This window comes from Bidens hawaiensis, unplaced genomic scaffold (genome assembly GCF_021521415.1).
Source record: "Bidens hawaiensis isolate Kalapana, Puna unplaced genomic scaffold, B.hawaiensis_p1.1 tig00027583_1, whole genome shotgun sequence".
NCBI lineage: Eukaryota > Viridiplantae > Streptophyta > Magnoliopsida > Asterales > Asteraceae > Bidens > Bidens hawaiensis.
In genome coordinates this window covers 52,910-69,289 of record NW_027494474.1, presented here as the reverse complement: position 1 = coordinate 69,289, position 16,380 = coordinate 52,910, and the positions used below count along the sequence as shown (strand labels likewise).

The 16,380-nt window shown below is 34.5% G+C and overlaps 2 protein-coding genes across 2 annotated transcripts; one reads left to right on the top strand and one right to left on the bottom strand.

The window, feature by feature from the left end:
- Nucleotides 1–3,290: 3,290 nt before the first annotated feature.
- LOC143575700 ((S)-8-oxocitronellyl enol synthase CYC2-like) lies at nucleotides 3,291–4,503 on the top strand. The gene has a single exon (XM_077059994.1). The coding sequence runs from the start codon at nucleotides 3,325–3,327 to the stop codon at nucleotides 4,492–4,494; it is 1,170 nt and encodes a 389-aa protein (XP_076916109.1). The 5' UTR covers nucleotides 3,291–3,324; the 3' UTR covers nucleotides 4,495–4,503.
- A 1,397-nt stretch (nucleotides 4,504–5,900) lies between these two features.
- LOC143575699 (ABC transporter G family member 31-like) lies at nucleotides 5,901–15,563 on the bottom strand. The gene is made up of 24 exons (XM_077059993.1): nucleotides 15,238–15,563; nucleotides 15,056–15,176; nucleotides 14,783–14,871; nucleotides 14,011–14,095; nucleotides 13,053–13,209; nucleotides 12,757–12,836; nucleotides 12,515–12,659; nucleotides 12,139–12,440; nucleotides 11,172–11,453; nucleotides 10,792–11,108; nucleotides 10,080–10,240; nucleotides 9,908–10,011; nucleotides 9,656–9,812; nucleotides 9,524–9,568; nucleotides 8,553–8,674; nucleotides 8,135–8,467; nucleotides 7,595–7,885; nucleotides 7,429–7,512; nucleotides 7,228–7,361; nucleotides 6,930–7,157; nucleotides 6,669–6,840; nucleotides 6,498–6,585; nucleotides 6,253–6,419; nucleotides 5,901–6,167 (listed from the first exon to the last, which is right to left on the bottom strand). Exons 1-24 carry the CDS (start codon nucleotides 15,561–15,563, stop codon nucleotides 5,901–5,903), a joined length of 4,257 nt encoding a protein of 1,418 aa, XP_076916108.1.
- Nucleotides 15,564–16,380: the final 817 nt, after the last annotated feature.

Below are 16,380 nucleotides of genomic sequence, written 5' to 3'. Positions count from 1 at the left end.
AGTTTTCTTATAACGGTGGATTTCCTTCTTGATGACGTTTTCTTGTTTTTAAGTGAGTCAAGCTTAAAGCGTCAAAATCAGTATGCATGATTGACATCTCGGGTATGTTTGGTTGAGAGCTTTTAAGAGCTTCTAGCTCCAAGCTTTTAAGAAAAAATCCATACTCAATTAAAAGCTGTGTTTGGTTGAAGACGCATGAAGCATTTAGGTTAGAAGAAAAAGTCTAAAGCTTGAAACTCATACTAATAGCATTTAGAAAAAGCTACAAGCTTTTAGTATTTTAAATTAGGGGCAATTTCATAGAATAGTAACCAACTTTCAAAAGTGTTCCAATTAGGTCACTCAACTTTAAAAAGTGTTCTAATCAAGTCACTCAACTTTTATGTTTGATTAAATTAAAGGTTTTAACATGTTTTTTAGCCCTTTTCTTTTTTGTTTCACATAGGAAATGTTTTTATCTTTTTTTTGAAGTTGACGTTGACTGGCGACGTGAATTTTATTTTTTATTTTTAAATTTTAATATAATTAACGTTTTTTAATTTTTTAAAAATTTAACTACATATATTGCAAATTCCGACCCCCACATCTTATCATCTATTTCTTTCTTGACGCACAAAAAAATCGGTAAGACTTGATTTGAAGATTTAATGACCCGATTTGAGAAAAATATGCATCAGTGACCTAATTGGAACACTTTTGAAAGTTGGTTACTATTCTATGAGATTTTCCCTTTAAATTACTTAAATAACCTTCCAAAATAAATAAGTTTAGTATTAATTTTTTTAGTTTTGCCCATTTTGGTATTTTATACATTTTATTAAAAGCTCCAGCTACTTTGTCAAACATCTAAATATATCTAAAAAATTACAGCTATCGGCTGCCAGCTACCAGCTACCAGCTTCAAGCCATCAGCCACCAACTAGTTTTGCCAAACATACCTCATCTTATGAAGGCTCACTCGGGTATTGTAGTAGTTCCATACATTGCTAAAAAAGAATCTTATTTTGATATGATATAATCAGAAACAACAAATTTATAAATTATTATAAGAAGCTAATATTCTAGCAAAAGAATTAAAAGCTTATTGTTCGATTTGAATGCAATCAAAGATTATTGTTCTGACTTAAAACTCATTACTCAAAACAATATCTTATGGTTTTATAAGTATACTAGGTTAGCTAGTGACCGTGTCTCACATATGTAGAAATTATAAAAAAAATGCACATATAAATATATGTTTATATATTTGAACACTTTATAAATATCAACATAGCATGATTTTTGTAATGGAAATAGAATGGTGGTGGCGGAATCATGGCAAGAATTACATTATAAAACGAATGAACATATTACATATTGCTTGGTAGTAGATTGATTATCAGGTGCATAAAATTAGTATATTTACTCATTCTAATAAATGAAAATAAGTTGGGACACATATTACTTGGAAAATGCATTTCTAGCATAAAGTTTCCGTTCAAACTATTCTTCTTTTTTAATGAAAACATATTTATATCAGCTTAATCAAAATATACCAATGTATCCTTTAATCATAATATTAATTACTTAAATTATTGAGATTAAAAATATACAAACATTTATGTCAATTCAATCAAAATATTTGTATATTTAATGAAATCATATCTACTTTTTTTTATTATTAATCAGTTATTATACACTTTTGAGTGCAGATATGGATGTGATAAATTTAAGTGACTGATATATGCATGTCTAGGATGATAAAGACAAAAAGCAATTTTGAATGAATAAAAATTTAATTCTGACATATTCATTCAACCTCTATGGATGCCTGAAGTTTTCATCTATCTTTTTCGAAACTGTAATACAAAGCGTGTTTTATTCATACTAATTTTATATATGATTTTCTTTTTTTTATGTCCTTCATAGTGAAATATCTTATTATCTTTTGTAATTCCATTAAAAATATAATTAAATCTTATAAAATCACTAGATGCATCTTTTTATAATTATGAAGAAATTGTGTGAGAATACACCATGTATTGTATGAATATTCCATTAGAAAATATAATTTGAACTTGTAAAACCATTTAATTTGATAAATTATAGGGTTTTTTTTAAAAATTAATAATATAAGTTATGTAGTTTAATTGTATTTCTTCTAAACATCATGTGTATCACACGGGTGCTTAAGCTAGTAAAATAATAGTTTAAAGTAAAATGATCAATAAATGAGCATGAATATTGTTAATGGAGAAATAAATGGTCGACTTGATCAGTAAGCGAAGGACAAGTACGATTGTAAAGTGTTTTTAATTAGGGTTAAATACAAGGTTAACGAATGAAATTAGATTATGGCTTTTGATCTCATAAACGGTCAACTGATTCACAAATCATCATCGTCATCGTACTCAGTATATCCCACCAATAGCAAAGCTATGGTAGGGTCTGAGGAGGGTAAGATGTAGACAGCCTTACCTCTACCCCATAGGAACAGAGAGCTGCTTCCGGTGAGACCCCCGGCTCGATAGTAGTTTTACATCAAGCCTTGGACATGAGGCACATAACACTCAACCATCGGCACACCGGTCGATTGGTGCATGTAGCCTTGTCTTTTGGCTATCAACGCCACCACATTATGCCTGATTAACATTCCGCTACTTTTAACGTTATTTTCACGAGATTAGTAAAATAACGTCAAAATTAGTACAATTTCACTTTTGCCCACTCGAGGGTTCACACATATATACATTATATGCATGCACCGCAACGAATTGGTAAAATCATAACGAATGCAAGTAATCAAGATTGAAATCCACCTAAACTGACTAACATCAACAAAGAAATCTCCTATAAGAATGAGGGATTCGATTCTTGAATGTGTTAGCCAAATTACGGGTAGGCGATGGGGGCTAAACGAACAAAATATATCTTTAAAATGTAACCGGTAAACTAACAAAATATATTAAATTTAACAACAATAAAACATATATAATATAAATTAGTAAATTGTTTCCTAAATGAAAAGTTTGAGTACTGAGTTTACTGAAATATTTGGAAATACATTTCGTGATTTTTTCATTTAACGTAACAAGTATGAATTAATCCCCCTTAATCCATCTCTAGATCGAATGCATATACAAGCAATTAGTAAAAAGATACCATTGTAAATGTTTTGAGTCAAAGCCCACTTGATACATCTTAAATAATTTATCATATGACAGTTGGTGAGGCCATTATTAACCTTCCAATGCACAACTATATAAACCCTTCTGGCTCATCTATGATCACCACACCATAACAAACTCAAAACAAAGCCAACTACAGAACCAAAAGCCTTAAAAAATGGCTGTTGAAAAGCTTCAAAAACGAGTCAAAAAAGCTCCAAAAGATGTTGCCATCATCTTTGGAGTAACCGGTCTTGTGGGAAAACAGCTTCTTGAAAACCTTCTTTCAAGATCCAAATGGAAAGTTTACGGCGTTGCGAGGAGGCCAGAGACCGTGTTCACCATCAAGAAACCGGTGTACACAAACCCTAATTACCATTTTATTTCATGTAACCTTCTTGACCGTTACGAAACTTTAACCAAACTGTCTCATTTGCATGATGTAACCCATGTGTTTTGGGTCACATGGGCTAGTGAGTTTCCACTAGATAGCATTGAATGCTATGAGCAAAACAAAGCCATGATGTCCAACGCGTTGGACGCCATCCTCCCACGAGCCAAGGGTTTGAAGCACGTCTCGCTTCAAACCGGGACCAAACACTATGTGTCTTTGCATGGTGGTTCATTAGACCATCTTGTCAAAAGGGTTTGTTACTATGATGAAAATTGTCCAAGGGTTGAGACACAAGTAGGGTATAACTTTTATTATGGTCTTGAAGATTTGCTTAAAGAAAGGCTAGCCGGCTCGGTCCCTTGGTCGGTTCACCGGCCAGGTTTGATCATTGGGAGCTCGAGGAAAACCGTGTATAACTTCATGGGAAGCTTATGCGTGTACGGGACCATTTGTAAGTATTTGAATCTTCCCTTTGTTTTTGGTGGAAAAAAAGAATGTTGGGAAGAACAATTTGTTGATGTATCGGATGCTCGGCTTGTGGCCAAACAACAAATATGGGCAGCCACAAACGATTCGGTTCAATCAAACAACGGGCAAGCGTTTAATTCAATAAACGGGGATGGTTCAACTTGGAAGGATATATGGGGGGCGATTGGGGATAAGTTTGGCATGGTTGTGCCTTTGGACATGTTATCCGAGGATTTCACATTCGCGGGGTCTATGAGTGACAAAGGGGGTGTTTGGAAAGAAATAGTGAAGAAAGAGGGTTTGGTTGATACTGAAATGGAGGATCTAGCGAACTGGTATTTCTTGGACGCGTTGTTTCGTTGCCCGGTTAAGATGCTAGGAACACGAGAGAAAGCCGATAGGCTCGGTTTCACAAAGAGGTATCTAGCACTTGATTCGATATCGCATTGGATTGATGTTTTGAGACAAGAAAAACTAATTCCATGAAAATGAGAGAATAATAATAATGTAGGTTATGAATCTATAAAAAAATGATAGTTGTGGGGGGTGTAAATGTAAAATTTCCCCAGTTTATTTGGAAGAAAATGTGGTGTACGACTCGTTTGGGAAGCTGTGATCTTTGAATATACATATAATAATAATAATAATATGTATATCTATCTATTTTTTAAATAATCTTGTACCCTTTTCAAAGGACATATGATATAGATAAAATATTAAACTCCAATTGCCCAGGTTTTTCTCATCTTGTCTGGTAAAGGATATTCAAACAAAGGATCAAAGTTGCTGAAGATCAAGGGGTCTTTCATTTTCAAACAATAAGTTCAACAAACTTCAATGATCCATAGCATGATATTGTAACAATAACATAACATGTAAATCTCACATTGACGCACGGTGGACACAAGAAACATAACAAAAGATGTTTATAAAAATACATATCTTGCACATATGATATGGAGTTGATCCAGAAGTTAGTCGACTCTTACTTATAACAGCTAAACAAGGGAAAACGGGACCTAAAGAGTCCCAATATAAAAAATAAATAAAAAGGTATAACTTGGGTAGCGAATGAACTATGTTACAAGGCACCTAAGTCCTAAGCAGTGGAAGAAAAGGTCTCGAAATCCAAAGGTGGGTTGGCCCATATATTTGACCCGACTATTTGGTGCCAATCATTTTATTGTAGTGAAACTAAAAATCATGTAAACTGTTAACTGCCCAAATTTATGAATTTATCAATGTCTTTAATTTCATCAATTTGGTATGTTTTCAATTTGATAAGTTTGGTAATATGCGACAAATTTAGAATTCCTATTAAAGTGACGCTATGTAAAATGTAAAGTTTTCATCATTCAACAATACACTATATTCTTTGTGCTCAAAATCACGCATTATCCATAGACAAGAAAGAGGTTGCGTTTATATGTAATGTTTTACTTTAGATACCATACACGCATTTTAGAGACACTAGTATGGGATGAGAACTCAGGTGATTTTCTTGGATATGCCAATCAAAAATAAATCTTTAGCAAAGGACAATATTGACTTGGTATAAACGATAGAGGATGTCACATACGACCTAAGAAAACATGCTTTTGTTCATCCGTTAACAATAACTTGTAGTTCATGAGAGCTATAGAAAAGTAATAACAAAATGTTGCAAATGAATCTTTAACCATCAAAACCTAGTTGATTCCTTAGCTAAGTCGTGCATCAAATTAGTTTAAACAAATCGGCATGTGTGAAAGATAGAAGCTGTAATGAACGTAAGATATGATATCATAACCGATTCATTTGTGCATTTGGATTCTTAACCCGAGCGCCTGTGGCTGCACGGCGTGCTTGATGCTTGCAACTCGTGGCGATCGTATCAGGGACAGAACTGTAATCTATCTTTTCTGAAAGTTGAGAAACTTGAGGGAGAGAGCAAACACAAGAAAGAATGATAGACTGACTGCAAAAATAACCAAAGCTGCAATACCAATCATGCCGGATTCAATACCAAGTTCTTCCTTCAAAAAGCCTTTCACTGTCCCTTGAAAAGCAGGTCCCACAATCAGGTCTTCCACGTCACCAAGTTGAGAGCCAACTAGACCTTGCAAAGTCCACGCTATCGGGCACACATAATAAAACCAAATCCACCAGCCCGGTATTTGCTACAATAAACGCCAGTAACAATAAGTTGGTTAAACCTTGCACCAGAAAACACATATAGAACAAGAAGTTAGTTAAGCTAGTTACCGGTTTTGGGACAAGAAAACCAGCAAGAAGATTCCATAACGAGTAAAACGCAGAGGAAACAACCGCAGCCATTTGTTGAGACGGTGTAAGACCAATCGCCACCATTCCATAAAAGGTAAAGTAGGTGAAAGTTAAAAACATGAACAGAAGATAGTATAAAAATTTCTCTGCACCAAAAAGAATCAAAATTTTAACTTTTGTTCACAGATTAAACTTTAATCATTTTATGCATTTTGGATTGATACCTATTTTCCTCTCAAAGTTGATCATGAAGTATGTAGTCACACCATACACAATAGTCTGAGTCGCTATGTATGGAATCTCCACCAGACCCTGTAAAATATAAAAAATCAAACTCAGAATTGTATTTATAAAAAAAGAAGAAAAAGAAGGGAAAAAAAAAGAAAAAAACGTACCTGTGCCATAGCATAAGGGATTGCAGAATACATCCCAGCTGCTCTCTCACGGTAAAATACCGTTCTTTCTATTGCAATCACGGGTTGCACGGTGGAAGCGTTGTTTACACCAAGAAACAAGACAGCTGTGTAAAGTGCACCTATAACCACCATCAAGTTTTGGGTGCTGTCTCTGCAGAATGAACAGATTAATAATAAATAAATTATGATGTTTGAAAAAGGTAATGAAGGTAAACTTAATTAGAGAAAAACAAGAATTACCTTTTAGAACCGATGTCCCAGAATACAGAACCGACAATCAATGCACACATAGTTGTAAACAACAACCTCACAGCATTGTATTCTGGGCTTCTCCAATACACAAGATTCTGCTTCCACCAACAAGTTTTAAACTGGTATAGACTATTTTGAGAGTACGGCGTAGAAAATTTTAATGGCTCGGATCCTGGCTCTGGAGTACTCGTCTGCTTAATCAAATCTTCAATTTCCCTAAAAATATAAAACCATTAAAACTGGTTCTGTATTTAACACATATCAAGCTTTTGTTTTTAAATATTACCGATACTGCTTAGAATTTTTATAAATCTCTGCAAAGTCTTGGCCAATCCTTTCTTCAGCAGCAGGTGTAGTCATTTCAAGCATCCAATTTGCAGGATTATAATGACTTGGCATTGGTGTAATCCCATTTATACTCTGCATTATTTTAAAATATAATTTTCAATAGTTTGTAAAACTAATTAAGTAATATTTAAACTCTGACCTCGAAGTACTTAATTAAAATATCTGACCCTTCGCCCACTTTTCCTCCATATATCACGCGTCCTCCTCTTTTCATTAGAAGTAGCTATTAATAAAAAATCAAACTTATACATAATTTTTAAAAAGTTTCAGCATGACTGATAATAAACAAAGTAATGAAACGTAACCTCGTCAAATGCTTCGAATATTTCAATACTAGGTTGATGGATGGTGCAAACGACTGTTCTTCCAGTATCTACTGTATTACGAATGGTTCGCATTACAATAGCAGCAGCTCGTGCATCTAGTCCAGATGTAGGTTCATCCATGAATATTATGGAGGGATTAGCAACAAGCTCAACCGCTATTGTTAATCTTTTCCTTTGCTCAGTGGATAACCCGGTACTGCCGGGTAAGCCTACTAATGCATCTTTTAGAATATCTAGTTCAACTAACTTCATCACTCCTTCCACAAACTCCTGTTTTTTTACCAAACGGGTCAGTCAAAAATTCTAAGGATTCAGTCAAAGAATCAAATGGGTTAGTTAAAGATTCATACTGTTCAGTAAAAGATTCAAAAGGTCAGTGAAAAAATATTTAAACCGGTCAGTCAAATATATTCAAATGGGTCAGTCAGAGATTCAAAGAGGCCAGTAATAGATTCAAACAAATGAGTCATAGATTCAAACTGGTCAGTCAAAGATTGAAACGGGATGAATAAAGCTAACCCGTTTTTGCTTTTCTTTGATGTCTGAGGGAAGGCGGAGAAAAGCAGAAAATAATAGAGATTCCATAACGGTGACTTGAGGTGAGTGAATATCATTTTGTTCAACATAACCAGAAACCCTGGCGAATGTGCTTTGCTCCTTTTGATGCCCGGATATGGTGATTTCACCTTCAGTGTATCCACCTGTCTTCCTGCCAGCAAGGACGTCCATTAAGGTTGTTTTGCCAGCCCCACTTGACCCCATCAGTGCAGTGAGCACACCTGGCAAAAACACTCCGCTTACGTCAGACAAGAGTTGTAACTTCTTATCTGCTGCACCTTCCATAGCCATGTCCTGAAAAAAAGTTTTTTAGTCTTAGGCTTTTAGCATAAGTTAAATGTTTGCCACGTAAGCAGTAGAGAAACTGTGTAAGGTATACCTTTGGCATGTCAACAAAGTAACTGACATTATGAAATGTCATTGACAACGGTTTAAAAGGTAGAGTCATGCCCTGTCTTCTAGAAACACTTTCAGATTTGGCAACAGTCGTCTTCTCGCCGGCTGTAAAGAATGGAAAGTTTAATTTAATAATATACTCCATCCATCACACAAATGCAACATCACATAGTTTTGAAAAAATTGTAAACTACAGATAATAATTAGATATCAAATTTACCTTTTAACAAAGAAGTAATAAATAAAACTTTTAGATCAAAATGAAAACAACAGATTCAAGTTAAGAATACCATTTAATAGTGTACATGGTCCAATTCGGGCCATTTTAACAAAAACTCTTGGATAAACTGCTGTCTACGGCTTCGGACAGACAACAGATAAAACGGGTTGTTTTGGCAGTTTCGAACCATTTTTTTAAAGGGAAATCACCAACATAGCCATCTTGACCAAGATAATCAACAAAATAGCCTTGACTTCATAAAAAGCAGATTAAACCAGAGCACAACATGTCATTTTGGCGCAGCATATTCAACATGGCGCAACAGATTTCCATATGACACAGCAGATTTCATCTGAAGCCATTTTCTTCTTTAAAAATGATAGGCAAAGGATATTTAAGTAAACACAAAAGTCAAGGGCCATTTTGTCAAAGTCAATGATCAAAATGACTACTATGGTAAATTTCCCTTTTTAATGTTTCATTAATACTGTATTATTTTTATTTAAGAATAACAAGGATGATTCATGAACATAATACAAATGCATAACTGTATATTCTTATAAAAAAGTAAATATTAAATGTAAAACTGCCGGTTCCCAGTTCCAAACTATAAACCTAACTGTAAAACTGTGGAAACCAAACCATAAAGGTGTAAACCAAACAACTGGTTCAGTGGTTTATGAACATCCATAGTAACCAACTAGCGTGAAAAGGTAATTGCAAAAGTAACTAACCTGCATCTATGGTTGATGGTAGAACAATATGTGCACCTTTTAGAGCTGCAGTAGATAGCAAATAGTATACATATCACTGATATTAGCATACTTATTTACTCCACACCCAAACAGTAATAAACAAGCACTTACGTTGAAGATAAGCCAAAGCCAGAGTGACTACGATATTGAAAAATAGAGCATAAAGTAACAAGGCACCAACTCCAATCCAATACCAATAAGTCTCAGTGGGCAGATGATGAAACCGAAGAACACCGTACCCGACTGTCATGTTTGTACCAGTAAGATTCTGCAAAGTGGCAGCATTTGAAATTGTCATTACACAAAAAACACATTTGCATTTGATAAAGATGACGTGGACAAGTTAAACGCAAAAAAACAAACCTTCTGCCATCTAGTGGAAGTAAATTCATTAACAGCAATTGCACTTTGTGCATATGATAAAGGTGACACCCAATAACCCCATATCCACCATGGCTTAATCATATCTGAAATAAAACAAGCCAATTTATAAACCCGTGATTCGTTGAGATTAATATTAAAGGTGGTAAGTTACCTTTAGGCATGATAAATCCACCCAACAAAAATATTGCAAGCAGAGAAGCCGACCCGAATGTATTGGAAATCATCATATTTCTTGCAACTGCAGCCAATGTACGAAAAAGGCCTAAAGCCATCTGGTGTATCAAAAATAGAACAAACACGTAACGGAAAAACCTGAAAAAAACGCAAAAAATAGACGAATATCAAAATTCTAATGAAGGATTTTTTGCAGCAGTTAAAAGTACAGGTGTAAATGGGCCAAGCTTGAGCTCGTATATTTTACGAGAGCTTGAGCTCAGCTTATCTCAAGCTCTATTTCTAAAGCTCTAGCTCGACCCATCAATAGTTTTCAAGTTCGAGCTCGACCCAGATCGTTATTATTTATTAATTAACTTTTACGATTTTAATTATTTTTATCTCTAATCTAATTATAACTTTTATAAATAACATAAAACATATTATTTCTATCATTGTTTATGCATAATAATAACTATTTTATGATATATAATTACCATATTATATAATTATTATATAAATAATAGGCTCGTCTAGGCTAACGAACCAGCGCAAGTTCAATAAGTGAAGCTAAGGCTTGAGTTCGAGCTCGTTTAACCTTGCCTTGATTCGAGCTTTTAGTGAGCCGATTTCAAATAGCTCACGATATGCTTGGCTCGTTTACACCTCTAGTTAAAAGTTAAAGCTTAAAGACAAGAAATAGAGCAGACCTTCCTACATTTGGGGAAAAACCAACACTATAATATACTATGATAGACCACACGCAAGCTTCAACGAAAGAATATGGAACACGCAATATCCAACTAGAAACAGACCACGCCCATGCGGGATAAAAATTATTATCCCGTTGCTTGTAAAACACGGGCAACCGAAATATCATAAGTGGGAGCTCTGCAAATCCATTGAACATCATGTGCACAAGTGCAAAGAATAAACAACCAAGATAAAGGGTTCCATCCATCATGTCTGTGGGATGTAATCTTGTTCTTATAAAGAGTGTGCATGTAACAAAGCCCACAAATGCCACCTGTGCAACATATGACATATCAATTTCAAACAATGTTATGTTTCAACATTAAGAGAGACATACCTGTATCGTCTTGAAAATATAGAGAAAACGATGCCGTTTTATTAATACAAATTCTCTTGAGAAACAAGCTCTAAAAAGCTTCCATTTTGATACGCCATACCGCCTTTTCCTCAAAGCTGACACGTGGCTCTTGGATTTATCAAATGGAACAGAAAGAGAAGATTCCAGCAACTTTCCATAGGTGGAATTTTTGTAAGCCTCTGAAATCTTGGAAACTGAAATGTATTCATATGGTTTTGACGAGTCAGCCCAGTACTGAGCTTGATCTTTTCTTGAGGTGACCTATGCATACAAAACAACACAATGGCTGTGAGTAGACCTCTAAGTGAACTAAGCGTTCAGTGAGCTGTTCGTGAACCGTTTAGTGGAAGCTCGTTTATAAACGTTTATTTAATATACGAATGAGCATGAAGAAGTTTTTTGTTCAGTTAGTTGAACGAACGAACATGAACAAGTCTCATTTGTGTACGTTCGTTCATTTATGTCTATTGATATTTGTTCTCATTTAAGTTCATTTATGCTTGTCAGTTTACATGTGGTTAAGTTCATTTATATTATACATGATCATCTAATTTTTTTAGGCCCGTTACAATTTAGTCTAGTTTTAATAAATTTTTAGACCCAACATATCTATGTTCATGTTTACTTTTGATCGGTGTCTGCTTAGTTGTGCTCGTTCATCTATATTTAGTTATATTCGTTCGTTTACATTTTGTGAACTGTTCATTTACACCATTAACGAACGGACACAAACACACTCATATTCATAACAAACAAATATGAACATGATAACCCCGTTTGTTTAACTGTTCATGTTCGATCATTTGTTCAGTTAAAGTTAAATGAGCAAACACAAACATGCCTTCTTCGTGTTCGTTCAGTTCGTTTACAGGCAGGCCTAGACTTGTGAAATTTCCTAGTAGAAAGTAAGTATTTATAAAACATGCAGTATATAATACATTCATACCTCTTGAAGAAAATCTGCAGTGCCTTTACGTGCGGGCTTTTGAAAACCTAAAGACGCAAAGAAGTTAAGGACTTCTTCTCGCGGGCCTTCATAGACCATGTGTCCTTCTGATAATAGAATCATATCATCAAAAAGATCAAATGTTTCAGGTGCAGGTTGAAGCAAAGCCATTAGAACTGTGGCTTCCATTTGATGAACAAAATTCTTTACACACTTCACAATCTGGTATGTTGTCGAGCTATCTAATCCTGTTGATATCTCATCCATAAAAAGAGTTTTCCTTGGACCAACCACCATCTCACCTATAATCGCTTGTCTTTATCAGCTATAACTTTAAATAAACTAACATGCCAAACAGGAAAAGTCAGAAATGGACCTGTAGTGACTCTCTTTCTTTGACCACCTGAAATACCCCTGAGCATATCATTTCCAACAATTGTGTCTGAGCACACATCAAGACCAAGCACCTTCAATATGTAATCGGTTGAGATGCTGTGCCTTTTTCCCGCAACAGAGGATGCCTGAATATTATATTATTGTATTAGAACATATATCTCCAAATTATAAAGTATTTAGCAAAGAAATGGTGTCAGCAAGCTATAAATCTCAAAATGTAACCTTCATAAACGCGTCTATTTCAGGACTCGGGCGTATTTTATTTTCTTTCTCCAAACGTGTAAGTTCTCTCATCAAGTTTCCTGAAAGCAAGACAGATGAAAACAGAAATCATTTAAAATATCATCAAAGCATCGACTAAATAAGAGTAATGCTAACTATTATTACATTTAATTTCCATGTCTCTTAATCCCCTTTTTAGGATGTTCTTACTTCTTAGATATGTCCATTAGGCAATATATTGTTTTCAATGAATAAAATTGAGAATATGCAGTTTTCAGCAAATAAGCAAGACAAACCTGCAAACCCTTCGCCTTCACATCGTGCGCCAAAATCAAGAGTTTCACGTACTGTTAGTTCCGCAATGTGGCTATCTGTTTGACTTATGTAAGCTGAAGTCCTTTGAACACAGAACTCATTGAGTTCATGACCATTATATGTAATTTTACCCATTTTCTGAAAGAAAATATACATAGATTGCTAAATGAGAAAGGTTACAACAAGTTGATGTTCAACAGTGTAGCGAGCTTTTGACACCTCAAAACAATTCCATGTTAGATTTCATGTAATACCAAAAAAATCATTACTTGATTTGGAATTAGCATGTGTAAAACCCATAAGTTATTACTTTTTATTTTTTTAAGCATTTGATTTGTGCTAGAAACTTTAACTATGAACTCCCATGAACCAAGTGGTTTACACAGAATGTATTTCCTGATACCATTCAGCGATGACTAATCTAACAAAAAATCCAGATTATTCATATGCACACCAATACGAGTATAAGTTGATTTGAATCTTCAATCCTTTTCTTTTGATTTGCGATCTTATTTATACTCACCAAAGGCATAGTTTAGTTTCCATAGGTTAAAGAAACTTAATACGTTGTACCATTTTGCAGGATGTTAGCATTTGCTGGTTTGTAACCTAAATAAAAAGACTTCACAAAAACTTGAAGCTTTAAGCATTTTCTTGTTTTTAAAACATGGGTAACTAAAATCTCCCAACTCTTGATCATGATCATTATGTACACTTGCAAATTCAAGCTGTTTGTAAACTGTGTTGTTATGTTTCATGTTAAATCATTTAAAACAGATTAATCCGTTATCCACTTGATATATGAGAAGTGAGCTGCTTTGTCATATAATCAGCAGCCACACCCACACTTGTAATTTTGCAGAAACAATCAATCAATTAATCAAGAATTATAATTTTGCAGAAACAAGAATTATAAATAAAAAGATATCACATTGATACCTTTAAGCTTGGATCAAGTTTCCCTGCAAGAGCTAAAAGCAATGTAGATTTCCCTGAGCCAGGTGGGCCCAAAAGCAATGTCATCCTGCCACATTTCAAACATAAACATAATTAAGAATCATTTTCTTTCGTTTAGTCATCAACCGATTTCCTAGAGTGAGGTAATGTAATGGCAAACTCAAACAGATTCACATCAATTTAAACTCCTCGGATTGAACATTCAACTTATCAATAACATATCAAGTGTCTCCAATATGAAAAAGGAAGTAGCAAGAAAGAAAACGGAAAAAATCACCCTACTTGCTTCAAAGATGACATTTTGTATTCACTGACAAAACAATTTGAGTTTTCTGTAATCATTCATGCATATCTACTTCACAAGGACAGTGGAATAGTTTCACAATCATTGCTTGTTTAAATGCATACCCAAAGTGATGAATAATAATAAAGTAAATAAATCTCTTTCTCAAAATTTCAGCGGTTGCAACTTGTAAATTTGAATTTATCACCAATCAGTACTATTAAATAATCTCCCACGACAGTATTTAATGATATAAAATATGGTAATTTTGCAAATGCTATATGTGTGTATCCAAATAAAAGAATGTAATCTATCCTACATAAAATTACTGTTTATTGGCCTTATGTTTTCCTCTCAAAAGTTACAATGTAGCAAGGATAATGCATACATAGCAGCATTCTCAAGCTAGTCACGGTAAATCTTAAATCAAACATTTAGCCATGATCGAGTGTAAAACATATATAAGAATACCTTCCTGGTTTTATTGAGCCGCTAATATCCTTCAATATAGATAGATTATGCCTCCGCGGACGAAAAATCCCCAAACTGGTAAACAAATGCTGCAATCACACCAGAAATCAAAGACAAAATTCAAAAACAGTAAGCTCCTTATTTCTCAACTTAAATGATTAAGAATATTATATATGCATGGAAGCAATAATATATAATATAATTATAAAAACTGAAAACCTAATTAACCATTTGTAAACATGCATACAAATGATTCAGCTCCACTTCACTGACCTCAATCACGTCACGAGCATAATTAAACAAAGTCGGCAACGCTCTAGAGCCGAGCAGTACATCGGCCTCAACGTTCAGTTCCTCGAACCTAACCTCAATCTTCGGCACCTCCAATCCAACTCTATTTCACATAAAATCATCAATAAACTGAACTAATAAACTAAAACCTAGCATAACAATACCTATCGAATCGCTCTTTAATGGCCGCAAGGAGCTTATAGTTATCCTGTTCCGACGTATCAAGCGCTTTTTTCACAATAAGTGAGCGGTTACGTCGGTCAAGCTTCGTGACGTCTATAGTCTCGGTTCGTTCACGATTGGATCCGGAGTTTTGACGTCGCATTAAGGCGGTTTTCTTCTCCTTACCGGACGGCAACCGCTCAATGGCCGCCCATAGAAGCTCGGTCTCGTCACGGTGAACCTCGCCGTGGTTGGATCGCCGGGAAAACGTGCCATGACCGCTCTCTATGTCCACGTCGAAGTACTCGCTTCCGTCTGAAGCTGCCATGGTGAATATTGTTCGCGATTATGTGATTTGGTTCTCAGTCGGAAATATAAATATAATGTGATGGAATTAGGTCGTTTCGGTGAGGGTTAATGTGAACGATATGCAAACAGACGCTGACAGTTGGCCCGCGAATTTTGAAGTCATGAAATGACCAAATTCTCCCTCACTCTGCCGTCTTGTCTTGCTTATAACATAACAACCTTCTTTTTACGGAATTCTGGTAGCGATGTAACTGAAAAAGTTTTAAGAGTTTATAGTAATTAGAATATAAATATTAATTAATACTTTATACTCGGTCAAACGCAATTAGCTTTATGGTAATGTTATGGTACAACCGTCAACAACTAACTTAGTCTAGTGGTAAATGTGTATGTCTTACGATCTTTGATGAAATAAGTGCAAAACAAAATAGTTGTTAAAAAAATTATGTTATTCATAATAAATGAAAGGATTTGCATGCACTAGTTTGCTCATGAAGAATAACAAAATTGGTAATACATTAAACGATTTTTTTTTTCTTCTAGAAGACACATAATGTATCTGGTTTTGATTAAAGAATTAAATTCAATTTTAACGATACAGACTATCTTTACAACCAAAATTAATTTCATAATCAAAACAATAAATAATATTTAATCAGAAGTTTTATTTCCTGTCAAACGCAACCATTTGATCAAGACATATTTTAGTTTAAGCAATTAGATTGAGGCTTTTTTTTCTTTGTTATGTAACTCCATCCTTAAAAGTCGGATAGAAATGGTAAAAAGAAAACGTGAACAATTTCCGATAAATGGGTCTGCTCAAAATAGTCTCAACA